Raw genomic sequence first — 27,449 nt, 5'->3', positions numbered from 1 at the left:
CCCCGCCCTCAGCCGGGTGCCGCCCCGCAGCGGCTGCCATCAGGCCGTGGCTGCAGCGCCCCGGCCCAACTGCTCCGCGCGGCCGCTTCCCGCGCGCCAGGCCGGGCCGCGCCTTCACACCTCGGCCACGCCGGAAGTGACGTCATTGCCCGTCGCACGGCGCACAGTGACGTCAGAAGGGCCGCAGTGCGGCAGAACGCGCGGCTTCCGGTCCTCCCGCGTTGTCACTTCCGGTGCGGCCCGGCGAGTCGCGCCGTCTCTAGGAGACGTGCGTAGTGACGTCAGAGCCGGGCGTCGCTGCCGGTCAGCCGGTGGCCGAGGCGGTGCGGGTGGTGCCGGCAGGTAAGGCGGCGATACCGGGCGGAACCGGGCCCGTGCGGCCCAGCGGGGCCTCTGTCCTACGGGGCTGAGGCTTCGCTTCCACCCCCGTGCGAGCTCGAAGGGCGCCGTGAGGGGGCGGCGGGGAGGCCCGCCCGGCTGGCCGGCCCCTCCCGTGCTTATATCGCCTCTTCTTCGTCAGAGGCCGCGGTGGGCGCCGCCATGGGGGAGCTGTTCCGCAGCGAGGAGATGACCTTGGCCCAGCTTTTCCTGCAGTCCGAGGCCGCGTATTGCTGTGTCAGCGAGCTGGGCGAGCTGGGGAAGGTGCAGTTCCGCGATGTAAGTGACGGCGGAGGCAGGAGAACCGGCCGGGCCACGGGAGCGGCCCGCTGCTCCCCGCCTGCCCCCTCGTTGCCCCCTCGCTCCCATATCTGGGGGTCCCTGACATAAGGGTGGCGTCGAGGAAACGTTTTTCTCTCGGCAGCTGAACCCGGACGTGAATGTGTTCCAGCGGAAATTTGTTAATGAAGTCAGGAGGTGTGAAGAAATGGACCGAAAGCTCCGTACGTCCCTCGCTGCGTCCCGGTGCTGCAGCATTTATGGGGAAACGAGTAACGTAGTGTAAGCCTAGAACAGCATTAAAAGGCAAAGTGCAGTTTGGAGAACTGAAAGCTGCCTTTCTTCTGTATGTCAGCCAGTCAGGCTGCATCCAAGGATTCATTTCCTGGTTGAAAAATAGTCCGATTGCACCATCTTGTAGGTGAAAGGACTCGCAGATCAGCTGATGGGTGTGGGTTAAAGGAGTGACAACTTGACATTAAGGTGTCTTTTCAGCTAATGTTGATGGTACTGTCTTTTCAGGATTTGTTGAAAAGGAGATCAAAAAAGCAAATATTCCTATCATGGACACGGGTGAGAATCCAGAGGTGCCATTTCCACGTGACATGATTGATTTGGAGGTAATAATGTGTCTTAAGACTTAAGTAGTGTTTGACCTCGGTGAAAGCATGTGGCATCAGCTCCATGGGCAGACATCTGTTGTATTTAGTGGTAGAGATTCATTAGCCATGGGCCCCACTCACTTGAAACGCGTCCTCATCATCAGTTTGATTTTAATTCACCAACACTGTTTTGCTTTCACATTTATGCAGATACGGCTAAAAGTGAAAGGCAGTGCTTTGACTCACTTAAAGAAGTGAAATTCCTGAAAAACTGTTTGGCAGCACGTTTTATAGTGACTGGGTCAGAGCTGAGGTTTTAAGGGCTTGTGGTGATGTGAAGAATGCTGCGAGTCCTGTAGTGGAGACTGCCTGAGTCTGGAGTGTTTCAAGCAGCCCGAAGAAAATGTCACAAATAGTTTGTGTGCAGCCTCCATCATTGTATGCGAATCTCACGGGAGCATAAAGCAGCCTGTGTTGTTTTAATAGATTTAATAGCACTTATTTATTCAATTGCTTTAAGGCACTTTTTTTTTTCCTCTTCTTTCTTGCAGGCAAACTTTGAGAAAATTGAAAATGAGCTTAAAGAAATCAACACAAATCAGGAAGCTCTGAAAAGAAACTTCTTGGAGCTGACAGAGTTAAAATTTATACTGCGTAAAACTCAGCAGTTTTTTGATGAGGTCAGAACACCGGGGGTGGGTCGGCACTTGGGCAGCAGGTTCTTCTCCCCCAAACTGCCATTTGTATTCTCAAATATTTTCAGTTGTTTTGGGCAGCAGATTCATCTTCCTGCTTTATCTAGGAAAGCTTCTCAGTTATTTTCCATTTCTCATGCACTATGCATAGCCACCCATGATTTACCTCTTTAATTTTCTTTAACTTAAACAATGGTTTCACTAAAAATATGCAAAATAAATACCAGTAGTTCTGAAAGCATGTTGACAGAACGGAAATTTGCAGGTACAGTGAGCAAGAGTTTCTTCGTGATGAGTACAGATAAGCAGTCATGCCTCAGTTACACCGAGGTATTAAAATCAAACTTCAGTGTTTGAAATGTTGTATGGAGGTTGTTCATTAAGTCGTAAGACAAAGTTCACTGAAGTTAATGGATTTATTTTTAATGTGTTGAACCTTTGATCAAGCCCCCAAAACTTTTAGAGGTGAGTTCTGGAGGAAAATAGCGCTTAAAATCAGTAACGTTTTGTCAAATGAGAGCCAGGTCAGAGAGGGACGTACATCTCTGGTGTCACTTGTGTGTGTTGGCCTAAAGCCTGCATAACAGAAAACCTGTCCTTCATCTTAAAGCATCAGTATCTCAAAACCCAGGGAGTTTTCTCAAAGAGCTCCTGTGTGGCTGTTGAGTAGTAAAGACACGGTTTTTGCTGAGAATGTCTCCAGTCTCCTCTGATCAACGATTTGATCAAAGAGTTCTTACTGGATGTGGCTCCTGGTGTTCACAAAGGCTGTGATCAAGAGGAGCTGGGCTCCTGCAAACTTCAGGCCGTTTACCTGACGGTTTTTTCTTGGCTCAGGATGGTGCCTGTTCAGGCAGTAAGATTATTCCTGTGCCAAAGCAGGCCTTCCTTGCTGCTGGTGTGGACACTGCCCGTGTGATCTGTTGGTTGCTCGTGGGGTTTGTTCAGAGCTTAAAGACTCGTCTTCGAGTGTTGAAAGCCCACCTGGAAGTTGCTGAGAGTCTCTGTGGATGACCAGCATGAACTTAATAATCTGTTACATAGCTGCATTCAGATGCTGATTGGCTCTCCTGTTCTAACTGAATATTGAGTAAAGCCTCTTGCACTTGCATTAATTGCACTCATCTAGCGAGAGCTGCCTACTGCCTTTCTTCAAGGACAGTGTGAACATACTAAAATTAATTTCCTACTTAAAAATCTGTCAGACCTCCGTGAACTGGGCAGTGAAGGTTTAGATGTTTATCCTCCTGCTTGGTGATTGTATTCTGTAATAATAAAACGTCACGTACTGCTGCAGATAGAAGCAAACCGAGCAGTCCATGTGTGAAATCCACTGAAGTTGTCGAAACTTTGACTGTTTCTCTTCACACTGTGATCAGAAAGCTGTGCGTGAGGTCCTGGCTAGCCCAGGCCTTCTGGGCATTGTGCAGTCCTAGGTGTCCTCAAACACTGATGCTTTACTTTGTCATGCTGTCATTTGTACGGTACCTTCAACACTGGAAGACTTTAATGAGTTGTAATCAAGATTTTGCTATTCATAGTAATAAGTTGCACAAGAAATGGCGTGCTACTTAGTCTTTTGTATTTGGCATTTGCTGTCTGGAGTTTCTGCAGTGGGGGTGGGAGGTTGTGAAGCTCTTTCAGTTCTTGCTATGACCATTCTTGTTAGCAGAGCCATTTCTTGTTTCAACGCTGTGTTGATGATTATGCTCCTTTTCTTAGTCTTCTTGTTTTTGCTTATAAAGAACAGTATGGGCTGGAGAGATTTCTCTGAAAGTTTTGCCATAAGCATCCTAAAGTGTGAGCGTAAAAGAAGACTGGAAAAGTAATGGTTAATGGCATGCAGTCCCCGTCTCTCTTCCCTCTAACTCTCTCATCATCTGCTTCTCTTCTGTTTGTTTCGCATCTGTCATTTCTGCCTGGGCTCTGGGTTAATAAGCGAGGTGGTGAAATGAATCCCTTGTAGTCCTTGTGAAAATTGATTTTTGTTTGGATCGTGACCTGGAAGGGGCTTGAATTGCATGGTGTTGTGGGCAGCAATCCAGAGCCAGCACAGAGCAGAACCTGAATCGAGAGCGTGGAAAACTAAACTTTCCTCATACCTTGAGGGTGAAGGTGCTGATGAGGGTGAACACTTAAAACTGAGTGTGACCTGATGTCACAGCAACAACAAAAACACATAAATACAACTTCACAGTGACTTGGATGTTTTGCTCACTGCTGGAGGCAGCTCTTGCTCAAAGGACATTTCCTGGAGTTTCATCTTTCTGCATCATTGCTGATGGCCCTTTGATTTCCTTATGGTCTCTCCACTTTCTGTTTGTTAGCTCTTTTAACACTGACACACCTTTACTTCCAGAACAGAGCGGATCTTACCGCACCATTTTCTTTGTAGAAAGAGCATGATCATCAAATTAAAGCACTTGGGAGAAAAACTTAAGTGACACATTTGTTTTTTTTCTTTTTTATACAAGTAAATTCTTCTGTATGTAAATTCTTGTTTAGTGAAGCCAGTCTAGCCATCTTTTTTTCCCACAAGCTGTTTGGTAGTTTTGCTGAGCAGGGCTCCTCTTTGTTTTGTGAGCTGTCCCACGGGAAGGGCGCAGCCCCAGGAGGGTCAGAGGTGGCGATAAACATGTATGCAAACTCTCTCCCAAATGAGGAGGATCCAAAGTTTTCACACGTGCTGATATTTTTTGTTCTGTGTGCTGAAATGTGGTGATCAGCAGCTGTGCTTCAGCCTGACTGGCACTGCCTCCCCTGCATCATCAGAGCATCTTGCTGGCTGTTAAATGCAATACAAGCCTCTTGAAATCCTAACTTTGTCTCATTGTTCTTCAACGTTCTGAGATCTTAATGTCAAATGATTGCTGGTATGTTCAGTGTGTACGTTTTCTTTTGGGGTACCAAACTTTTGTTGTGTCCTCTATGGAAACAATGTGAATATATTCATGGAGTTTGTTTGATGCTGCAACAAGTTGAGTTAAAGATGAATGAACCAGAGCTTCGTTTTACCTTTCCAAAGTAAATTAGGGGCTCCCCTACTTTTGTAACGTCTGTAAGCTAAAGCAAATGCGTGGACAAGCCATTGAGCTGCATTTTGTCAGCCTTACAAAAGCTTTCCTTGCCCACAGTGCTTCCATTTGGGAGGCAAGTAGAACATTGCTGAGTTTTCCACTAAAACTATCGTGTGACTGTTGCACAGATGAAGGCAGCGTGCTGTGTTCACAAACTGTCTGTGTGCTTTTGCAAGGCTGTGTTGCATGTTCTGCTCTCAAACTCTACCTTCAGGTGTTTTGTAGCAGTCTCCCCTGCGCTGCGGTGGGGAAGAGCTGTTCACAGAAGGTAGAATTTGGCTCTCTGTGCATTTCTCCATTTCTCTATATAAGCTGCAGAGGTAGAAATCACTGTGTTGTGGGGCTCTGGATGAAATACGAAGGTGGTGCACGGGAGGATGTGGTCTGAGCATCCTTCCTGACTCAAACTGCTGATTCTTACAAGCTACGTTCCCAGGAATTCTACTCTGCAAATTTCCTGCAGTGAGGGACTGTGTGAACTGCTTCCTGTTTTAATGCCCACTGGTCAGGAATTGAAAGCGTCCTCAGACTGCCTTAAGCAATACATCTCACTTGTCTGGGATAATAAGTGCAGTGAATGGGGTAAATATCTTGAAGAATAAATGGATTTAAGCACTAAGCATGCTTTTAAGGTGCAAGAACTGTGTTTTTCCTGGAGGGAGGATTTTTTACAGCCAGTAAGGAACAATTGTTACCTGGCACTTGCAGTCAGAATCAGCAACAAGATCTGCATCACGGCAATGTGACGAGAAACATGGAATCCATCGAAAGGTTGTCGCCTGGTTCCAAGATGAAAGGGAATTGGCTTGTGTGTGAGACGTGGCAGAAGGCAGACATGGGCAGGGCACGTGCATCATGCACCGTGGTTGTAGGACTGCACTGCAGAGTGGAAAGCTGCCCTAAGGTTAGATGAACTGCCAGACTCAGATGAACCACGACCTTCCGTCTGTGCCAGTGTTGTGTGTGCAGTTGCACAGGCACTCTGAGTGCCTTCAGCATCTTTATTAATATGCAGAAAATGCTCAGACAGGGCAAGAGTGAATCTACTTTTTTTTTTCTCTCCATTTTGAGATGTCAGAAAAGATGAGTAAAAAAAAAAAAAAAAAAAAAAAGGTTCTTGGGAACATAACTTGTATTTAAAGCAAAGGTTTCTTGGTATTCTACCTTTCTTCAGACTTATATATCCCACAGCCTGTTTGTTCTGTTGCAGCAGCCTTCAGACCTTTCTTGTTCAGGAGCTTTGCTTTGCCATTCCATCTTTTCCTCTTGTTGTTTTCCTCCTTGTGTGATTCTTGCTGTCTTGTCTATCACCTGTCTCCTTCTTCTGCTGTTTTGTTCTGACTTTTGTCTCCCCAAACTATCTCCTGGTTCCTCGTTCCCTGCATGCCACTAACTAGTTTCATTAGATGTTAATTGATTTGTGAATTCAGGCTGAATTGCATCATCAGCAGATGGCGGATCCAGACCTGTTGGAGGAATCCTCGTCGCTCCTGGAGCCGAGCGAGATGGGAAGAGGTGCCCCGCTGCGGCTTGGGTAATGGCAATTTGTGCTGTCTTCTGTCTTGTGTTAACGCAGCTGCCTTTTGGTCATCCTGCAGAGTCTGCAGTGTTTTGAGCACTGTTGTTGCAGGATTTAGACTGTGCTTGAAGCAGATGAAGGCTGACCTAAAGCTGACTGCCAGTCTGTGCTCTTGTCCTGCATACATGAACTTCTACATGAGGAACTGTGCTAGTCTATTCCTTGTAAATTGTTCTGTTTGCTTTTTCAGACACTGAGCTCTCACAGCTTTGTTGAAACCAGTAACTGTGAGCATGTACTACCATGAGAAAACGGTGGTTCTGTATCTTTGTCACAGTTAGGTTTGTTAGCTAGTTTCCATGACAAGGGGGTGAAGGGACCCACGGATCCATGCCCTGGGAAGAAGCTGCTTCCGGGCTGTTTCCAGACCTGTGTGACTCTGTGTGGGCACGGGGATTTGGGTCAGTGGGGTCTTCTGAAGCTCATGCCTAGAACACAGTCAGTGGTAATGCTGACCTCTCTAATCCTTTGCATGTGACGTGCCAGGAGCCTGATGAAATGAGCAGCAGTGGGCTTAGAAACTGTATGCCTAAACGCATTTGTGTCCTCTTCTAGTCAGTAATTTTTCTAATGGACAATTCTGTTAAGTCTCAGAGCTTGGTGTCGTGCTGCTGTTTTTGTTCCATCTCTGCGTATGCAGAGGACTTCCCACGATGCACGAAGAACGACTTTCGAGACGAGATTTTGTAGCTTTCCCCACGCTGCCGAGCTCCAGCTGGTGTCGGTGCTGTGGGCGCAGGGCTCACGCTGTGCCTCTCCAGGTTTGTGGCCGGGGTGATCAACCGCGAGCGGCTCCCCACGTTTGAGCGCATGCTGTGGCGCGTGTGCCGAGGGAACGTCTTCCTGCGGCAGGCCGAAATTGAGAACCCCCTGGAGGACCCGGTCACGGTAAAGTTACCCGTCCTTTACGGTGGCTAAAGGCTCAGATGTGTAGAATGATCCACTCACAGTTTTATGCCTCTTGCCCTCCTGAGCTCCACCAAGGCAAGCTTTTGTGTTGCAGCTCTTCACAGTGCCTCCTTACTGCATTTTAGGCTTCAGTGACAAAAGGAGAGGTGGGTGATAAGCCCTGCTGCAGGGGGGATGAGCGTAGTCGCCTGTCTGCCACAAGCACACAAGTGCAGCTGGTGCGTGGACTAGACTTCTGTGGAAGAGAGGCTCTTTCAGATAGCAGCAGTGCGTGGCAGCCGTGGCTCATTCATTTTGAACTTGGTGCTTTTCATAATATCTTAACCAGAAATTTAAGTGCGAACCTGAGAATGGTTGGCTTTTTTGTGAGTACAATTAGTAAATCTTGTAACTGGGGCTGGTTTTACATGGTGTCCTCTCTGCTCAAATATGTGGACAATATGCAAATTTTTGGATCTTAAAGTGGGGGAAAAAAAAAAGGCTGCATGAAGGCTGCACTGGAACGAAGGCGGCGTATTAAACTCACTAATTGCCTCTGTTTCTCATGCAAGGCTCCCTTGTTCTCCTGTCCTAACTTCTGGTCGCTGACCTGTTCAGTTATCTGTCAGCAAGGAGCGGCTTTGTTTTTAATGCACAGCACTTCCTTAAATTGAGGTTACACCTAATGTAATTAATTTCTAGACATTATGGAAATATTTCCTAAGTGAAGTAGAACAATAACTTGTCAACAAATGCAGGAAAGGGGAACTGGCTACCAACATGAAAACAGCTGTGCAAAGAATGTGCTCTTGGCCTCCCTGGAGAAAAAAGGCCGCTGAACTCCATCTTTTTTTAGTTCACTCTTTTTGCTTGGTTCTGTCGTCAGCTGCCCACAGTAAGTGATGATACATCTATTCATTGCATCCCTGTTCTTCTGGCCATTTTTCCCAGATTTTCATGTTTATTCTGTGAGATAGGATAGAAAATCTAGAACATTTTGCTTCAGTAAACAGAAATACAGAAGTAGTATTGAGGCCAAGAAACCCTGACTCTGATCCTTGTGACTTTCTGTGTTAAGGTGCATTCTTGACTCGCTGTGCAGTTATGGTCTCTATGTGTACAGATTCCAATGAGGGGAAAGTAGGACACTGTTGTAACTCGCTGTAATGCTGATATTTGGAGCTGGCTGAGCTGTTACAACACACCCTTTCTTCTGTTCTAGGGGGACTATGTGCACAAGTCTGTATTTATCATCTTTTTCCAAGGTGACCAGTTGAAGAACAGAGTCAAGAAGATATGTGAAGGGTACGCAAGTTACTTGGAAGTCTTAGAGCTGGGCATCTTGCCGCGTGTAACACTGAGAAGAACGCTCTCAAATATTTGAAACACGTTGAAATGGCTTCATATCCACAGTTTTCAGCTCCTTGCTCTGCGATGACTGTGGAAGTACATACTTTGACAGCAAATAAAATGTACCAGATATAGCTGTATCATTTGCAGTCACGCTGGCTGCTCCTAAGCCTGTAGCGCTCAAAGCAGACAACTGCTTTGTGTTAGAGAATGCCTAAAAGCAATGGGCTTTGTGCTGAACTCTCACGCAGATCTGTCAGGCTGCCAGCAGGCAGCACTGTCACAGGAGACCAGCAGTGACTGCTTCTAGCAGCAGCTGCGTTGGCATGATAGGAGCACCCTGAACTGGGTGGCCAATCGACTTCACAATGGTGCTTTTAGACTGTCGGTGCAGGGAGCAGAGGTGGTGTTTGGTTTGCTTTTTGTTTCTTCAGTATTCAACTTTGTTTTGGCCTTAAGCAAACTTCTGTACCCGTCTGATTTGAAGGCTGAAGCAGTGCTTGGCTGGCTTTGCTGACATTAAGATGCTCCTTGCTTTATTTCTGTGTTTAGTCTCAGCCATCTGTTTCCCTGTGGGTTAATGTTTCTCCCATCTTTGTTACTAAGGCTGCCTGTGTGTCTTTCAGATTCCGTGCCTCCCTCTACCCATGCCCAGAAACACCACAGGAGCGGAAGGAAATGGCTTCTGGTGTCAACACCAGAATTGATGATCTCCAGATGGTAAAATAAATGCAGTCAGTACTTGTTTGTGTAATTAATAGTTAAATTCATCTTTGGGTCCTATTAAAGAGAATTGTTTTGGCCTTGTTAGGTGACCATATTTTCAGCTGAGGGTAGCTTGAGACCAGCGCTGAGCACTGCAGGAAAGCTGCTGGAGGCTTTCTGCTTGTTTTCTTTTTCAGACTTGAGAGTGGTGGTTTGGTCTTTGCTGTGTCTGAGCAGTTAATTATATACATGTAAATGGTGTCAATATAGACCAGAATACCAGGGAGCAGAGAGAAATGTGCATGAGTAAGAAGATACTGTGCTTCCAACTCTGAAAGCATGCTTGTATAATTGCCTGTTTCATCTTCAAGAGCTTAGAAAACATTTTTAAACTTGTCTCCATGTTGAGATAACGATGCTAATTTTAACCTATCGAGTTTTTCTGCCTGTCTGCATGTTTTCACCTTCTGCTTTCCTAAAGAGTTTCTGCATTGTGATTAAACTGTTGTGCAGCAGCCTAAATGCTTGTTTAAAAGCAGTCAGCACACAAAACTATGAAGTGCCAGCTCTGAAATATTTGACATTTGCTTCAAGGAGAAAAGGCAGTATGTCATAATGCAGAAAAACCAGAGGGATCTTAAGAGAAAATCAGGAGAAAGTTCAGGAACTAGAAGGAAAAATGGTTGCATTTGAATGGCTTATTTGATACAGAACCCGTATCGGGCTGGGAGATTTGTGGTGCAGCTGTTTAGTAAAGTAGATAAGAATGCAGAAGCAATTTGACTTAACATTCAGAGCTGCATGTGATAGCTGTGCCCTGTGTCCTCACTTTCCCTTGAGTCTCAGACTTTCCAGGCTGGGAATCTGACTTTGCCTGAGTTAGACACGTTCCAGTTGGAAAATACTCTTAGTAAAACACACTTTATCCTTTTCAGGGAAAAAAAAAAAAAAGTGTTATGATGTTATTAGGGGTTTTTAGGGGGTTTTCAGGTGCTGTGTGGATCGCCTGCAGAACTCTTCTCTGCTCTTTTAACCTGGGTGGAGGAAAGAATGTTCTCTGTTGTCTCTGAACAGCTTAGCTCATTGTTTGAAATGCCCACTGACCTTGGGATTGGAGGAGGAAAGTAGTCAGACTATACCTGGAAAGAAGCCCTAACCCTTTTAGCAGAAGGGAGTAATTAGTATGGGAACTAAAGCTCACAGCGTGTGGAAGTGCTGTGCATGGATGGGGCCAGGGCTTATTCATCCATTGTCTGTTGAATAAGGCTTGTCTTGTTGGTCAGCCCTGCTGTGCTCTTTGTATGCTGTGAGTTTTGGCTGCTGATTTTGCCTCATCTTTGTCTCATTTTCCACGAAAGGTGCTGAACCAAACAGAGGATCACCGCCAGAGAGTTCTGCAGGCAGCTGCTAAAAATATTCGGGTCTGGTTCATCAAAGTCCGCAAGATGAAGGCCATCTACCATACCCTGAATCTGTGCAACATTGATGTGACACAGAAGTGCTTGATTGCTGAAGTCTGGTGTCCTGTTGCTGACCTCGATTCTATCCAGTTTGCCCTCCGGAGAGGCACTGTGAGTAGCTGCTGCACGGCTCCTGTCTGCTGTTCAAGCAGATCTCAGCAAATGCAACAGGAATTAGTTGATTTTTCTGGAAACCGCTTCTTTAGACTGCTCCAATCAGCCCTCACAGAGGAGGGTCTATCTAACATGCAGGAGTCGTGGCTGATAGGTATTCTGCTGTGCACCTCATTTAGCTACAAAAATGTTGTGTAAGCCTTCAAGTTCAGGAAAGTGCCGTGATAAAACATTTTCCTGTGTTGGAGTCATTTGGTCAGCCTGGCTGTGCTTTGCAGTCCTGCTGTTTTTACATGCAGTGGAACTTAAAGGAACGATCCAGAGCTTTAGCAAGCTCACTTCCTCTGCTCAGGTAAAAATGAAGAGTTGGGCGCCTTGAAAATTTTATTTCTGCTGTTACGTGACAGGAGAGCAGAGGAAATTCGGCAGCCTTCTTCAACGGCTGAAGTATCTTCCATCAGGGAAGCAGTCTACAAAAATGAAAGCCTGTACTTCTCCAAATGCTGGCAGGAAATAAATGTTTTACTCTGTCTTCCATTGGCCCAAGGAATTTTCTAATCCTGATCTGTTCTTTTTCTTTTACTTCCACAACAGGAGCACAGTGGTTCCACTGTCCCATCTATTTTAAATCGGATGCAAACCAATCAAACCCCACCAACATACAACAAAACCAACAAGTTCACCTGTGGCTTTCAGAACATTGTTGATGCTTATGGCATTGGAACTTATCGGGAAATAAATCCAGGTAGATCCATACTTCAAGAAGTAATGAAGTAATTTCTAGTCATGGTGTTCCTCCATTGCCTGTCCTGTGTGAAAATGTCTAATATGGGACTTTGCAGCCTTTGGCAGCGGGGAACAAACTTTGGAATCTGCACTGTAGTAAATCTGGGCCTGGTCAAATACAGTGCATCAGGAGTGCCTTTCTCTTACAGCCCCATATACCATCATTACCTTCCCGTTTCTGTTTGCTGTGATGTTTGGAGATTTTGGCCACGGAATCCTGATGACTCTGATTGCTATCTGGATGGTGCTTAGGGAGAGTCGTATTCTGTCACAGAAAAGTGACAATGAGGTAAGGAGAGGCGGTGTGCTCAGCTTTGTGTGCAGTACAGAGCTGTGACTGGATTTACTTGTATCTCCCCCTTTGTTGTTCCTTGAAACAGGAAGCACGCAAGCAGAATGCCAGTCTGTACAGCATAGACTGAGCTGCATCACTTCATAGTAACAGTCAGTTTCTTTGATTTTGCTTTCAGAAATTTGTAGGAAATTATTTCTTTTAGACATTTGAAGGAAATCATTTATTGAGTGCAGTTGGACAGCTAAGCTGCTGTAAATGAATCAACCAAAACCAGATTGGATCATAAAGGCTTGCAATCATTGCACAACTCCTAGTGTTTGTGCACACAAATGTGTGCATCTCAATTATTTTTGTTCTTTTTTTGCTGTTCTGGACAAGTCTGCTTCACTCAGGGCTTAGACTGATAGGAGATGAATCAGTTAATGTCCATGGACAGAGCGTGGAGAAAGCTGGAACAGGGTCAGCACTGCTGAGTTCCAAAGTGGTGCTGCCAGCTGGGGTTTGCATCACTCATGGAGTGCAATTTATCCCCTTCAGCTAATCAGCCTGCTTATCCTCCACATTCAGGTTCTGTTCTTGCACAGTTACCTCTTGCACCCTTGATGTCCCTCAAAACGGATGCTGTGCTGTCAGTCCATGGGCCAGCATTGCTTGTTCTGCTGCCTGCTTTTGCTGTTCTGTTTGTATGAGACGTCCCTTGTTCTCACAGACTTTCTCCTCTCCTCTTTCATATTAGATGTTCAACACTGTTTTTAGTGGTCGATACATCATCCTGCTGATGGGGCTGTTCTCCACTTACACAGGCCTTATCTATAACGACTGCTTCTCCAAGTCTCTCAATATGTTCGGCTCGTCATGGAGCGTCCGGCCGATGTTCTCCAAAGCCAATTGGTCGTGAGTAAATAGTTCTTAATTGAATGAAGTGTGACAGTGGCAAGTAGGTGATTTATCTTCCACCGTTGTCTTACCAGTTCTGGAAGACAAAAACTTCTGGACTCAGTTTCAGGTGGAATAGGAAGAGGGGTGCAAATGTGATACCTCTCGAGTTGCGAACCTGCTTGTTTTCAGGAAACTCACAAAGATGCACTTTATCACCTTTCTTATTGACGTAGCGCCATTCCTGTCCCTCTGTCTTTTCCTTGTGACGCAGCGTAACAGGTCAAGAGTCAGGTCTGTTCCTGGAAAATCTTCAGGGCTGCATGGGAACCTTACAGTTCTCTCATTTTGAGATATCCCTTGCACGCACAAGGAAGAATGCTGTTAGTTTTAAAAGGAGGTCAACGTTGCTTGTGCTGACATGTTATATAATCTGCTTACACCCAAACAGAGATGAACTGCTTAAGACTACTCCTTTGCTTCAACTGGACCCTGCTGAAGCAGGAGTGTTTGGTGGCCCCTACCCCTTCGGCATCGACCCGGTAAGAGCTCTTCCTTCCTCTGCTGTCCTTCAAGAACATCCTGTGTGTAAGCACAAAAGTGTCTGTTCGAATCACTGTGAAAGTTTTCCACATCCCAGCAAAGGGTGTTTGAAATAGTTGTGAATGATGAAAATGAATCTAGTTCCAAAGAGGCAGGTGCAGGATGGAAAGACTTATTCTTGGGACAATGGAAGATTTCTTCCTCACCCTTTCCAACCTGCATTTTAGTCATATCTGGGATGAGACTTAGAAATCGCTTTGTGAAGTTACTTTTTTTCCTACTTTGGAGAAAGCCAGTTCTCTTTCCAGTCAGTCTTGGAAATGTGATTTCTGAGTAACAGTCGTTTTGTAGCTGCCTATTTCAATAACGCTACTCCTATGCTTTTAGGATTTGATAGAAAAATTTGCATGTGTTCTACATGAAAGATGAGGTGGCAGAAAGTCAGAAGTTATGTGTAATTTCTCGTTGAAATGTATGAACAGGTTTTCTGTTGAGATAACAGCCCTCTGCACTCCTTTCCTGCTACTTTTGGCAAAATGAAAATAAGCAAGGTTTGATTCCTGCTCTGATGGTGGGATCAGTGAGGGTTCTTATCAGAAAGGTTGTCTGCTGAGCTTTCCTGAGCAGATCTCTGTATGACAAACACGGGTTAGCTGAAGCGGAACGTTTTCATTCTTTTGTGTTTTCCTTTCACTCCGTGTTGGGCTGACTCACTGTTGCTGTTTTTCACAGATCTGGAATATTGCCAACAATAAACTGGCCTTCCTCAACTCATTTAAGATGAAAATGTCTGTGATTCTTGGCATTATCCACATGCTCTTTGGTGTCATGTTGAGTCTTCTCAACCACATGTAAGAGCTTGATTCCTGTTTTTCTGATGGGAGAGGAGGGAGAATTTCTCTGGGTCTAGTTTGTGTATCAGTTTAAGATGCAGACACCTCAGACTTTAACCTTCTGATTGAAGGGCACAGTAGTTATTTCTGTGTGTGCATATAACTGCACGAGTCAAGTAATTAACTGTGTTTAAGCCCTAGCTCTTACAGAAATGCACAGCCTCTGCAGTTTTGTCACCAAACTCCTTTTTCCTTCTCATGTGAAGTTTTTGCCCTACATCAGACTAATGCAAACTAAATGTAATTTTAAACTTTCCTCTTTTTATTTTCCTGTAGATATTTTAAGAAGCCACTGAACATATACCTTGGATTTATTCCAGAGATGATTTTCATGTCCTCGCTGTTTGGATACCTCGTTATTCTCATTTTCTATAAATGGACAGCCTACGATGCTCACACATCAAAGGAAGCCCCAAGCCTTCTAATACATTTTATCAACATGTTCTTGTTTTCCTATGGTGATACCAGTAACAAGATGCTTTATAAAGGGCAGGTGTGTACTGCTTTTTGAATCGTAAGGTCAGAGGTGCTTTGTGATATTTGTCTTTGATCGACCTTATAATCATTGTAAAATTAAGCACTTTGTGAGAGAAGAAATGTGGCATTGTTTCTGAAGCCCGATGCTGTGTAATGTGGAAGAAAGACAGATTTTCTGTGCGCAGAGTTTATATCAGTCTGAGCACATCAGCTGTGGCTCCAGAATACGTGGATCCAAATCAGCAGCGGGAAGTCAGTAGGAATGTTGCCCTGCACCTACAGTGCAGTGCCTCTGCGCCCAGCAGCACGTGTGAATGCTGCTTGCAGGATCTTTTGGCTTTCCCCTCATCTGACCGGTGTCAGTGCCACCTGCTGTGTGCAGGCAGTGGGCAGCTGCAGTCAGGTATCAAGTACAGCACATCTTGGAGGAGAGAGTGTGTGATGCATCCACGTACTCTGGGAATTCAGTCATTCCGTGTTGCTTAAGACTGCCTGAAAGCGTTTGTGTGAACATGGACTATCACTAAATCACCTGAGGCTTCTTTCTTTTACAGAAAGGACTCCAGTGTTTCCTCGTGGTGGTGGCATTACTGTGCGTGCCGTGGATGCTGGTAGCTAAACCTCTGGTCCTTCGCCACCAGTATTTAAGGAGAAAGCACTTGGTGGGTGACGACTTTGTATGTTTTCAGTATGAGAACAAATTATAATTGAAAAGCTGTTTTCCACCTTGTCCTTGGTATGTGGGTTCACACAGTGTTACAGACCTGTAAAGGCTCTCTGCGTGTTCCTGGCCATTGAGGCAGGTGGCTGTTACTGGAGGCGAAGCATTGCCTGCCTGCTCCTCAAACTGGATCCAGCGTCAAACCAGCTTTAAAAACCCTGCCTGTTGGTATTGAAAGAAACACTAAAACCGCCTTGAGCATTGTCAGCTGGTTCAGGAACCCAGTCTTACTTGTTGCTGGATGCACTTCTGGGCCTTTGCTAGGGTGATGATGTAAAAGCAGTGGAGTTAGCTTCATTGGCCTGCAGACTTAATAGCCATCTTTGGTAAAGCAGTTCAGATGGTTTAAAAAAGAAGATAGCACAAGTCTATTTCTTTTTTATGTGAGAGACTATCTCCTGGGGTAATCTCTAGGTTTCCAAGTGTATTGTAAAGAATCCTTCCTAGAAAATGCAGGAACTTGGCACGTGTGCACTGGGGATACTTGAAAACTCTCCCTGCATGTATGGCAGATAGCTTTTAGGATGTTAAGCGAGTCAAAGATCAGTTCAGTTAAAGACACTCCCTCTCCCTTCTCTGACCATCTTTCATCCTCCCATGTCCCCTCCATTCGTCTCCCTTTCTCTTTTTGTCTTCCTCCTCCTCCCTTCTTTTCTTCCATTCGCTATCAGGAAGGGCAGCCCGTGGAGGCCCAGGTCAGCACAGTCCCGAACGCGCAGGCACTAGAGGCAGCAGCGGCTGCAACAGTGAGTGGACTTAAAAATCACCTGATGGATTTGTATCGAATTAACGAGAGCATGAAATGTTCCTGAATTCCATAAGTGAATGACTACTGCACCTTTAGGGTGAAAGAGACTTTCTCTTGGAAAGCAAAGTTCAGCAAAGCTGATGCATTCTGGAAGAGCTGCCAGGCTGCTGGATAATAGTTACATACGCACAGAATGCAGGCACCTCTTTGCAGGAGTGTTGCTGAAATCACAACCTGCAGAGCGGCACAAGAGTACCTTGCTGCCACATCCCCCCAAGTTAAGTTCCCCTTTTTCCTTTTCTTGCATATTTGTTTAAGCGAGAGTAGGATTTCTTTCATTGAAGCATTTTTGTTTACATTGTGTTCCCAGGCATTTTAGTGATGGCCTCCCAACATCACAGCAATAATTACTGGTTTGGGGCATCTGTGCCTGTGTGGCACTTTGACTTCAAGCTGCTGTAATGAGGTGGTGCACAAATAAGCTACAGGCAGCCCTTCAGTGTGAAAGCTTTCTGGGAGAGCAAAGATTGCAGCAGCTCCAGAACTTCATCCCTTCCCCTGTACATCGTATTTTAGATGGGTTTTAGTTCTGAATGCCACCTCTCTAACGAGATGAAGTCTTTCAAGCTATGAAACACGTTGTACTTTGTGTCAGAGGTGATTTGGGGACAACTTCTTAGCTGTTGGCTCCTGTTTCTGTTATGAAATCTTAAGTAGCTACACAGGTCAGAAAAGACAGTGCATCTCTTGTGCATAATTCATCCAACATATTAAGTGCATCCAGTAAGAGAAGCTGTGAGTGAAGATGTTTGCTTGAAGTGTGGTTAGAACTGTGAAGTTGGTTGGAGCTTTTGGAGCTGTGTGAAGTTTGGCTGCAGAGAGCAGACACAAGTTGAGTGTGAGGGAAGAGCTTCAAGGTACAGATTCATGCAACCAGGAACACAGAAGTGGAATACTGATACTATTTATCAGTAACTACTGATATTTTTTTTTACTGTGATAAAAATCATAGTAGAAGTGCTATCTTAGCTAGAAATGTAGTCTGGCTGTTTTCATCTTATTTCTGTTTTCAGAGCATAAATGCCTGATTTATTTTTTTTAGAAACATCCCAGCCAAATCTTAAATTCATGTCTGATATTTTGGGCAAACGTTCAGCGTTAAGCAGAAGCTGGCCTTTAAGAGCAGATGAGCTAAAGAACAGCGTGCTGAGCAGCAGTGCTGCTGGACGCCAGAGCCGTGCAGTGTGAGAGCAGTCGGCTCTCAGAATCTCAGTGCTTCATTTTGCCAGCCCTAAACTTACCAAGAATTAATGTTGCTACGTAGTTTGTTTGCATTCCATGTCACAGATGACCCCAGTACACTCCTGAGGCTGAACACGGGGATTTTGTTCCCATTTGTGGCACTTTAGTTTGCTTCTGTAGGTAGGTCAGAGTCGGATGTGTTCACGTCAGGTCAGTCACAAGCATTCCATGTCTTTGGAACACGTGGCAGGAAGGAGGAATCCTGTAGTGCAGTGCCACTTGCTGAGCAGAAGTCCAGAAATAGTGATGTGCCAGCCGGGCCTCCGTAGTGTGGCGCACATTTACAGCGCAGAAAAGCTCAGCTTGAGAGCGCAGTCATGGGGAGCAGCTCTCTGCGTCCGTTCTCGGCTGTGAGGCTGTAGGTGCCTGCCGTGAGCCTCACGTTAACAGTGACTGCAGTCACTGGGTGCCTCGGAGGGTGTCAGATTGGTTTGTGGTTTATTCTTTTCTGCTTGGAGTGCGGTGGGTTTATGGCTGCCAGACGCTGAATGTCAAAACAGTTCTCTATAAAAGGAACTGCTTGCACAACGCAGAATTTCCATGTGAGGGAAAGTCTGATTTCCCACGTGTGTTGCTGTGCCTGACATGGTGTGTGTGCATTTCTGAGCCACGGTGTGACTTGTCCCACCTACAACAACAGTGGTGTTTCACTCGGGTTCTACGTGCTTGCTTCACAGCTGCTGTTGTGCAAAACATTGGTCTGTTCACATCAGTTACAGCAAACGTCCTCATGAGAGATTGGGCATTTGTTTTACTTAGGTTTGCAGTTACTTTATAGAACGTATCGAGTATTTATTCAGACCTTTTTTCCCAGCCTTACAGGATTCAGCATCTTTTCTATCCAAACTGAGAGAAGGAATTGTACAGCTGATTAAACCTGGGCTTTAATATTTTGTTTTCTTCTGTGAGCAACTGCTGCTGTGCACGGAGTCAAAAGAAGCTTCTGCTGTCATAGTAAGCCACAAACAACACTTTTTATTCTTTCTTTTTCTGCGTGTATTAGGGAACACACAACTTTGGTGGGATCCGGGTGGGCAATGGACCGACAGAGGAGGATGCTGAGATCATCCAACATGATCAGTTGTCGACCCATTCTGAGGAGGGGGAGGAGGTAAGTACCTGAGCGTCCTCTCTCAGTGCACGTGGGAACAGAACGTGCTGGTTTGGCTGTATTTTCCAGTTGTTTAGATAGCAACGTTCTCAGTGAAGTGTTTTCATAGCAGTAAAGTACTGCAGTCTTCTGGTCATTCCCAGGACTTCAAGGCGGGGAAAAAGTATAATTTGCAGGCAAAGGGAAATTTAGTTCTGTTTGTCTTCATTAGAAGGAACCACCATCTCACAGGCTGTGCAGTGAGGGTTGCAGAGTGCTTTTGCTGTTTGCTTCTCTACTGTTAGCCACAACCCAAAGCCATTTTTCTATAGTATTGAGTTCCTACCTGTCTTTGTTCTGACTGCTGGGGTCGCACTGCCTGCTTTGCCTTACTGCTGGTAGAGAAGAAAAAGGAGACTATCTCTTTTAATTTGGGAGTTTGTTGCTCCACGTAGTGCATGTGATTTGTTACTGCTTCACCGTGTCGTGTTTAGGAGGGGATGATTGAATGTGTTCATGATTAATGTTGATTGAGACACCACGCTAAATGTGAACTTATGTTTTCAAGCCTACAGAGGATGAGGTGGTAAGACTACAGCCAGCTTTGCTGCACTCATGTGTATCTGGAACATTTCCCATTGGTGTAAACCACACACTGAATTGAGCGTTATGTCATGGCATCTTTTCCAAAAGATCCAGCCATTGCCACGCTGCAGGCCATCTTTAATCCTTCATACAGTGTCGCACCCACTAACAGACCTCTGATTACTTCATTTATTTAGCTTGTCTGTCTTATCCCCTGTCTGCAGATCTCTTAGTTCACCCAGAAAGCTGTTAAGCCAGAACTCTGAAACTGAGAAGTTTATGCTTTAAGCTTCTAAAGAAGTCTCATTTGCCTTATGTTGTGTCTTTGGTAATTCTGCACTGCAATAAAACACTTAAAGCTGATATGCCCCCCCCCACCCCTAACTGACTTCCATTTTAAGGACAGTACTGGTTGTTGCCAATGAGAAAATACAGCAAATCCGGCCCAGTTTGCATATAGTTCAGCAGCTTAATTAACCTGCATTTTTCTGTAAGAAGAGAGGCTCTGTTCTGAGAAACTGCTCATTCATAAACAGTTGTAAGAATTACGAGTATTGAGTGGGTTTTAGGAACTCCTGTGCAGAATTCATTGCAGGTGTCAGGAGATCAGTAACCAAATTTGTTACAAAAATGTAAAGGCCGTGAAAGTAGAGTAGCTTTGCAAGAATGATGTTGTCTTAAATGATGCTGAAGGTGGCTCTGTTGTGCGGAAGGTGGACCTGTGGTGTAAAGTTCCATGTGGAACTGGTGTTAATTCTGTAATCCTCTGAAAAATGTGTAAAACCACCCCAACGCAGGGGTCCTGCTGAGCCTTCAGCACAGTGATGGATTCTCTCCAGCAGCTGCATGAAGCTGAATTGTCATTGCTGAAATACTCATCGCGTTCCATCAGTTGCACGCTGGTGTGCGATGTGTGCTGGGAGGTGGCACTGTTTGCTGGGACAGTTTTTGCTGAAGAACGTCGCAGCCCTCACTCTGTGGAGGAGGAATTGCACTTCTGACACTTGGTTTAACTTTGCTGCTTACGATATTTACTGCCCTGTGTATGCTGAGAGCACAGTCAGCACACGCAGCCTGCTGTGCATGCCTGCAATGCGGGTTGCTCCATGTCTTTAAAATACCAATGACTTGACTTAAATATGAGCAGTTTCTGAAGCACAGATTAAATCCAAAATGTACGGAATGCTTTCACAAGGTGAACAATAAGAAACTGTCCTTCCTTCCTTATGATTTCTTAATTATTATTTCAGAGATTCATGAATTGTACGGGTAGGGCTTTCTCAAAACTGCTTTGTGCATTATTTTTGCTTTCAAAGAGGATAAGTCATGTTTTGCAAAGCGGTCTTTTCACAACGGTGCGCAGTATTGACTTGGCATACCGTCTCTGTTCTTGTAGAAGCACATGCAGCTTACCAGTGAATTCATACGAACACCATCTTGTTGCTGTACAGTCTTTTCCTGGCAAAGTCAATGGCAGAATTCAAGATATCTTGATTTTGTACAATAGGGCATGAAAACAATCATTAAACTACAGCAGTGAACTGTGATTCTACAAAACCCAGTCAGACAGGGGAATTTGGTTTTAATTCATAAAACTGACATGCTAACCCAGGAGAAGACAGTAGCAGTGTCTGAGTTCAAACACGATGTCCTCGGTGGTAGCGCCAGGTAGTTGCTCGTCCTCCCAGCCCTTCCTGCCTGCACATCTCGCAGCTCTCTTCATCTTCTGTGTTTGCTTTGCAGTTTGACTTTGCTGACACTGTGGTGTACCAGGCCATCCACACCATTGAGTACTGCCTGGGCTGCATCTCCAACACTGCGTCCTACCTGAGGCTCTGGGCTCTCAGCTTAGCCCACGCACGTGAGTACTCCTGGGCTGGGAATCCAGCTCAGTGTCACCGATGGCCTGGGCAAAGGGCAGCAGCGCCGGCGGCTTCCCCAGAGCTCGGCTCTGTGGTTCGGGCGCTGCTGGAGGAGGGCAGAGCTGTGTGTGAACACCACTGTCTACGTGCACAGCACCCTGCTGACAGCCGCCTGGATCTGGAAGGATGGGTGGGATTGGAAGAGCGGAATGAAGCACAGGGCTGCTGAGCAGTGGGCCTGCACTGCGTGCGGCAGTGGGCAGCAATGTCCTGACATACTTGCCTGCAAAAACTCTTGTCTCTCCTGTGTTTCCCACTTCATTACGGTGGAAGATTTTTTTTTCTTGATCTCGGTTTCTGCTCTATGAGAAAACTGCAGCTCTCTCATGGTTGGATGCTCTGAAATGAGTCCTCTCCTCTCTTCTCCTGGCAGAGCTCTCGGAGGTGCTGTGGACCATGGTGATCCACACTGGGCTCAGCGTGAGGAGTCTGGCTGGAGGCTTTGGCCTTTTCTTCATTTTTGCTGCTTTTGCTACCCTGACGGTGGCAATTCTCCTGGTCATGGAGGGCCTGTCTGCTTTCCTCCATGCTCTTCGCTTGCACTGGTGAGTTACAGCAATGCTCAGAAATCATGAGCTCAGCATGGAAAGGAGATTGATGTCATGTGGAGAAATGCACATCTTCCACAAGATCGTGCTGGTTGTTACGCAGTGAGTGAGGCTGTAGCACTGTGGTGGTGGATAATGCTGTGGTGAGCTGGTCATGGTCAGAAGTGCTGGAGGACCATAACTCTTCCCTAAACATCCTATAGAAGATGTGCTCTGACAGCAGAAAGTCTTAAATATGGTCAGAGATTTCACTCTTCATTCTGTTAATGCTCTCCTCTCTCCTTATCATAAACTTGCTTAGAAATTGTGGAGAGTAGCTGAACTGTAATTAAAAATGAATTAGACCAGACAGAGCTTTGTGAATAGTAGGATGGGAACGCTGTGCGAGGTGAGTGAACGTGCTTCTGGCTTTCAGTAGGATCGCTTTTTGTTCTGTCCTTTGGTCTTCTGCCTGGTCCTGTAAGCACAGATTGCAAAGTGAAGTTCAGAAGGAGCTTTCTGTTTTGCTTAAATGGAAGAAAAACTGTTCTGAACACTTTTTAAAAGCAGTCTCCCAAGTGGGAAGTCTGTGCCTTTCAAAAGCGAGCAGAAACGCCCTTTTTTGCACTTTCCTCCAGTTTCTCAGCAGTGGTAACTGCGTCCCTTTGCTCTCTGTGCTGACAGCCTACTTGGGTGAGCACTGAGATGTTCCGGCCGTCCCTGTAGCAAAGTGAGTGGAGGTGGACCAGGAAATGCAGGGCTGGCTGTGGCCATCTTGTGCTGAGGGAGCCCATGTGGGGGCTGCTGCTGGAAATGGCTGCTGGGTGGTGCTTCTGTTTGTTTTCCTGGCTTCTGGCCTAGGAATCTTCATACCAGGCACTGGAGGCCTTCTTGCTGGCTGGCGTTTCCTCATCCTCGTACTGCTGTCACCGTACTGCATGTTGCGTCAGTGTGAGGGGAGTCCTGCACACCCTGCCCAGTGCTGCTGCTAACAGTCCAAGAGCAGAGCGAGCAGAACTGTGTGTGGAGTCCCTGGTCTTCAGTGTGTGCAAACTACAAGATTTTTAAAATCTTGTTTGTCTGGAGCGTGGCGCTTGGTGGCGCGTTGCTGCATAACAGGAGGTGCACGTTTCTGAGTGCTCTTCTTTGGCAGATGTAACCCTGCTTACTCAAAGGAATGGCCTCAGTTAGGAAAGTGTGTTCTTGTTTTTGTTCATTTATTTGGTTTTTTTCTGTAGATACCAATTTTGTGTTAATAATCAGACTGCATTTAAGGATACTGCTCACAAAGCATCTGAATCAAGTGTGAGTGAGAGGATACAGCTCAGCAAAGAGAGTTTTTCACATTGTAAAATGTGATTAAAATGATCTGGAAATGTGTAAAGGGAAGATAGATGCATGAATGGCAAGCAAAGAGGAAAAAAAAAACAACTAAGCAGCAGCAGTAAGCACGCAAGTCACAGGTGTTATGCACAGCGTAGCAGGGCCTTGTTGGGAGCTGCAGAACTGAAGCTCTTCAGTCATATTTCCCCTGAACGTGTTTCAAACTTGTAAAACCTTAAATTACATTCTCCAAGATAGAACCTGCTCAAGTTTAGTCTCTGAAAAGCAATCTGAAGGCACTACTTCAGACTGAATGTGATGTGCTGGGATTGTTTTGCTTTTGTTTGGATTTCCAGTATCAGTGGAGTGAAAAGTGCACCTGCAGATGTTCAAAACAACGTGCTGTTAACATCCCTTTTTGTTTCCAAACCTGAAATTGGTAAACTTCCAATGGTGTGTGTATGGGGGAGGGGGACAAAACATCTGTGCTGGGAGGAGCAGATCGGATTTTGTTACTCTGGGAGGAGAGTCACCTATCTGGAATTCTGAAGGTGTGGGTGGTTCAGCCTTCCTGGAAAGGGAATCATTTAGCACACATCTCGTTAGTGAGAAGAGTGGGTTCTTCTGAGAGTTCTACCTACCAGTGCCAGTTGAGGAGGACTTGCTGTGTGCTTTTGCAGAAAGCATGCATTCCTTCTGCAGGCTGGGTTCTTCTGGGGCGTTTTGGGGTGGAGAAAGTACTCAAAGTGCTGCCAAGATTGCGATTCCATATCAGTTCTGCTGGAGCTTGGTAGCTGCCTTAACTATTCCTTTCATTGCAACATCACTGTACTGAAATATAATGCTGTGTTTGTTTTTTCTTTTTTTTTTGCTTTCTAGTTTGACATTGATGTTAATGTATCTTTTCTTTAAATCTAGTCAGATATTCCAGTTGAGCAAACACACTTTGTCCAAAAGGAGAAAATGGTAACTGGAAGCAAAGCAGGCTCCCAGCATCATGGGTTGATGCAGAAATAGTTTCAGTGCAGCCACCTTCAGCCTAAAGCAGCATTTTAGGCTCTGTTTTAGGCCTGACTTGGACATCCCTGGGAGGCGCTCATGCTTCTTGTGGACTTGAGAGAAACATAAGTGTGTTTTTTCTTTACCATGTGCTGCCTGGGCCGTTTGCCGCTAATTCATGCATTGAAAGGCCTCACGCCTCAGCACTACTGAGAATCCAAAACTACCACGTAGGAATTTACCTTCGTACCAAACAAAAGTTGGGTTTCCTGCTCTCTCCCTCCAGTTGCTTTCTGTTGGGGCTGTGAGCTGCCCGGTTTTCCAGACATTTGGACATTCTGTGACTGCCTGTTGGAAAATCCATGCAATTGCAGCCTGACAAGCGCTCAGCTGTCACTACAGAAAAATCTGAAGCAAGGTGTTTGTTTCATTAATGCAAGTTGCCAGACAGCATTGTCTGTTTATCGACAGGGCAGTGCTGTCCAGTAAAATACTCTTGCAGAACTTGGTCAATGTTGAGATGCAGCTCAGCAGCAGAAATAGCACACAGACAGGGAGTGTTCCTGGGGACAGCATTTTCTGATTCCAGAAGGGACCTCGGGATCTGGGTGTTCCTCTGCACAGTTCAGGAAACACTCAGACGTTTAAGCTGTGGCATTTAGTTGAACCACTTCAGCAGTTCTCCAGGCTCCCAACAGCCGCTCCTTGAGTTTCAGGCACTCAGCCGAGGCTGGTTGTAACTCAGTCTGTCCAAAAGGCACTTTCAGATGTCAGGGTCAGCTGGAACAGCTCATCATTGGGGTTAAAATTGCATTTACAATGGGTTCTGTGTGAGTCAGACACCCAACCAGCTGCCTCTTGTTTTCCCGTTGCTTACGGAGTCGTTCCTGAGTCACTTATGGAGGTGATTGAGGTTCCTGAAAGCTGGCGCCTGTTGGCGAGGAGCCCTTCCTCCCACGTGGAAAATCCTGCTCATCCCAGGGATTCCTCTGCAGGCCGCTCTGATCTCATCTACACCAACAGGCAGCAGAACCTCTCGGGGAAAACGTTTTGAAGGTTTCAGTCCTGAGCTCTGCCAAGAAACCCCTTTTTGCCCTGAAATACCAGCGACTTTGGATTTTGCCTTGATTTCAATTTGGGAAAAAAAATAACTGAGTCTTTTTCTACTTGTTCTGAATTGTTTTGAACTGCCGTGCCATTTGCTGTCCCCTGATTCCTACAGGCCTGTTGTTCTGGTGGACCACGCAATGGAAAGTTTTTCTCATGAGGCTCATGAAACACCATGCCTGTTTTTAGCGTGACCCACGGGATTCTTTTTTCTCCCCCTATTTGGCTGTTCCCATTGCTCAGATCTCCAGAATAATTCTTTTTTTAAGCCGAGTTATTGGGCACACCAGGCTGAGCTGCGTGCCCTGTCAGAGCGCACGCCCTGAGCTCAGGAGCTGTGTGGGCTTAAACCAAATGCGCCTCAGTAACCAAGCAGCAGTTGCTGGTGGTGGAAGTCAGCAGCATCACGAGGCTGGGTGTTGCTGCAGCTGAAACAGCCTTTTGGTAACGTGACCGTGTGTGCTGCTCAGCAAGCATGGTCAGGGACTTCTTCCTGTTTTTGTCGCTCTTCCTGTTGCCTGTGGGTGGAATCGGAGTGCTGCTGCAGTGCGACTGTGCTCCAGAAACACCAGAATGGTTTTTGTGCCAGTGGGAGTGCTGCATTATAGCATCTTCCATTATATCTGTTATAAAGGTCAGATTATATATGCTATATGTATAATTCTATAATACAGTATTGTAAATATATTATAAATATACCTCTATAATCTTTAAGGCTTTACTTTTTATAGTCAATAAGCAACTACTTGCTAATCTCTAACTCCTAGGAGAGACCCGCCTTCCTAACGAGCAATTTCCTTCCTTCTCTTGCAGGATCGAGTTCCAGAACAAGTTCTACACTGGCACGGGCTTCAAGTTCCTGCCGTTCTCCTTTGACACCATCCGCGAGGGGAAGTTTGACGATTAGCATCCCCTGAGCTGCACCCCGAGCTTCGTGTCCCGTCTGTGTCCCCATAGTGAATGTAACTTATTGCAGCAGTCTGAGTGTGACCAGGAAGCTGGAAGCCGCATGCTTTGACGTTCCTGGGTTAATGAGTGATCCTGATCAAGAAACTTCTCCCTTAAGTTACCGCTGCTGCGGCACGGCGTGTCAGTGTGGTGTAACTGTGCTGCTGTGCTGTGAATTTCCTGCCAGGTCTGTCAGGGTACTGTGAGAATAACGTGGGCTGAGGAGCACAGGGACAGGAGGGCGCAGTACCTCCATCCTGCATAAAGCCTCCTGCTCAGGAAAAGAGATTTCGGAGGAAGTTGTGTGTGTGGTTCCTTGGCGCGGACACGGAGCTGCACGGTGTGCTTCCATGCCTGCGTTGCTTGCGGCGCCCCGTGCTGCCCGAGCTCCGTGCCGGGCGGCCCTGCGGGGCGCTGAAGATGTGCATGGCAAAGCAGCTCCGCTCCGTCCCCTGCCGACGCCCCTTTTTCTCCTGTGCAAATTATGGGTCAGCCCCCGCCCTTCTCAGCCCGATGAGGTGCAGTGCTGTGCTGTGTTGTGCTGTGTGCTGTGCTGTGTGTAACTCTGTCAGTTTTAGTTGTTGCTGTATTGTGTGTGAACAGAGTAGAACAGTAACACAAATCCCCCCAGCCTGGAGTTGAGCCGGAAGCCGTGGAAGAGCTGCGCGCATCTCCTGCAGCGCTGCCGTGTGCGTGCGGAGCGCCGCCGCCATGTGCGGGAGCAGCGACGGGGTGCGGGGCGGTGCGGGCTGCGGAACGAGACCCACCGCGTGACTGGGGATCGCTGTATGCGTTAATGTAAGTCGCCGTGCATTAAAGGCGCTGCACTGCAGGCTGCGGTCTCTTTTTGCTCCCAGGGATCGGGCAGGAGCTGGGAGTCCTGCGGCCGTTCCTCTGGCCTGTTACCGGAGGTGCGGAGTTGCGGGCGGTGCGGGGTCCCTCCCGCTCCCAGGCGCTGCTTTTTCCTCCCCGTTTCCTGCAGCGCCGCGGACTGACAGCGCCCCCTTCCGGCCGGGAGGGAGAGGGTCGCCACGCCACGCCCACCCCCCATGGCCCCGCCCATCTCCATGGCCCCGCTTCCGCTCTGTCCCACCCCGGTCTCCCTCCCGCCTCCCGTCGCTGATTGGCTCTCAGTGGTCCCGCCCCCTTTCGCCGGCGGCGCGGATTGGCGGAGCTCGGC

At 46.5% G+C, this 27,449-nt stretch overlaps 1 protein-coding gene across 10 annotated transcripts; it reads left to right on the top strand.

Annotated features, from left to right (window-relative positions):
- The first annotated feature begins 89 nt into the window (after nucleotides 1-89).
- ATP6V0A1 (ATPase H+ transporting V0 subunit a1) lies at nucleotides 90-27,233 on the top strand. 10 transcript variants are annotated; one of them, XM_048926618.1, is made up of 23 exons: nucleotides 90-342; nucleotides 521-657; nucleotides 803-881; nucleotides 1,180-1,277; nucleotides 1,811-1,939; nucleotides 6,480-6,565; nucleotides 7,372-7,498; nucleotides 8,721-8,803; nucleotides 9,475-9,568; nucleotides 10,912-11,124; nucleotides 11,722-11,872; nucleotides 12,063-12,202; nucleotides 12,945-13,102; nucleotides 13,536-13,626; nucleotides 14,360-14,478; nucleotides 14,797-15,013; nucleotides 15,552-15,659; nucleotides 16,390-16,464; nucleotides 18,772-18,879; nucleotides 19,427-19,444; nucleotides 21,187-21,304; nucleotides 21,739-21,910; nucleotides 26,135-27,233. In XM_048926618.1, exons 2-23 carry the CDS (start codon nucleotides 541-543, stop codon nucleotides 26,226-26,228), a joined length of 2,595 nt encoding a protein of 864 aa, XP_048782575.1. In that variant the 5' UTR covers nucleotides 90-342; nucleotides 521-540; the 3' UTR covers nucleotides 26,229-27,233. The 10 variants fall into 10 exon arrangements, with proteins under 10 accessions (XP_048782575.1, XP_048782573.1, XP_048782574.1 ...); XM_048926616.1 differs by having other exon boundaries at nucleotides 6,462-6,565; XM_048926619.1 differs by having other exon boundaries at nucleotides 94-342; nucleotides 6,483-6,565.
- Nucleotides 27,234-27,449: the final 216 nt, after the last annotated feature.

The sequence above is a fragment of the Lagopus muta genome, chromosome 25 (assembly GCF_023343835.1).
Source record: "Lagopus muta isolate bLagMut1 chromosome 25, bLagMut1 primary, whole genome shotgun sequence".
In the NCBI taxonomy this organism is placed as follows: domain Eukaryota; kingdom Metazoa; phylum Chordata; class Aves; order Galliformes; family Phasianidae; genus Lagopus; species Lagopus muta.
This window is presented reverse-complemented; position numbering and strand designations above follow the sequence as displayed.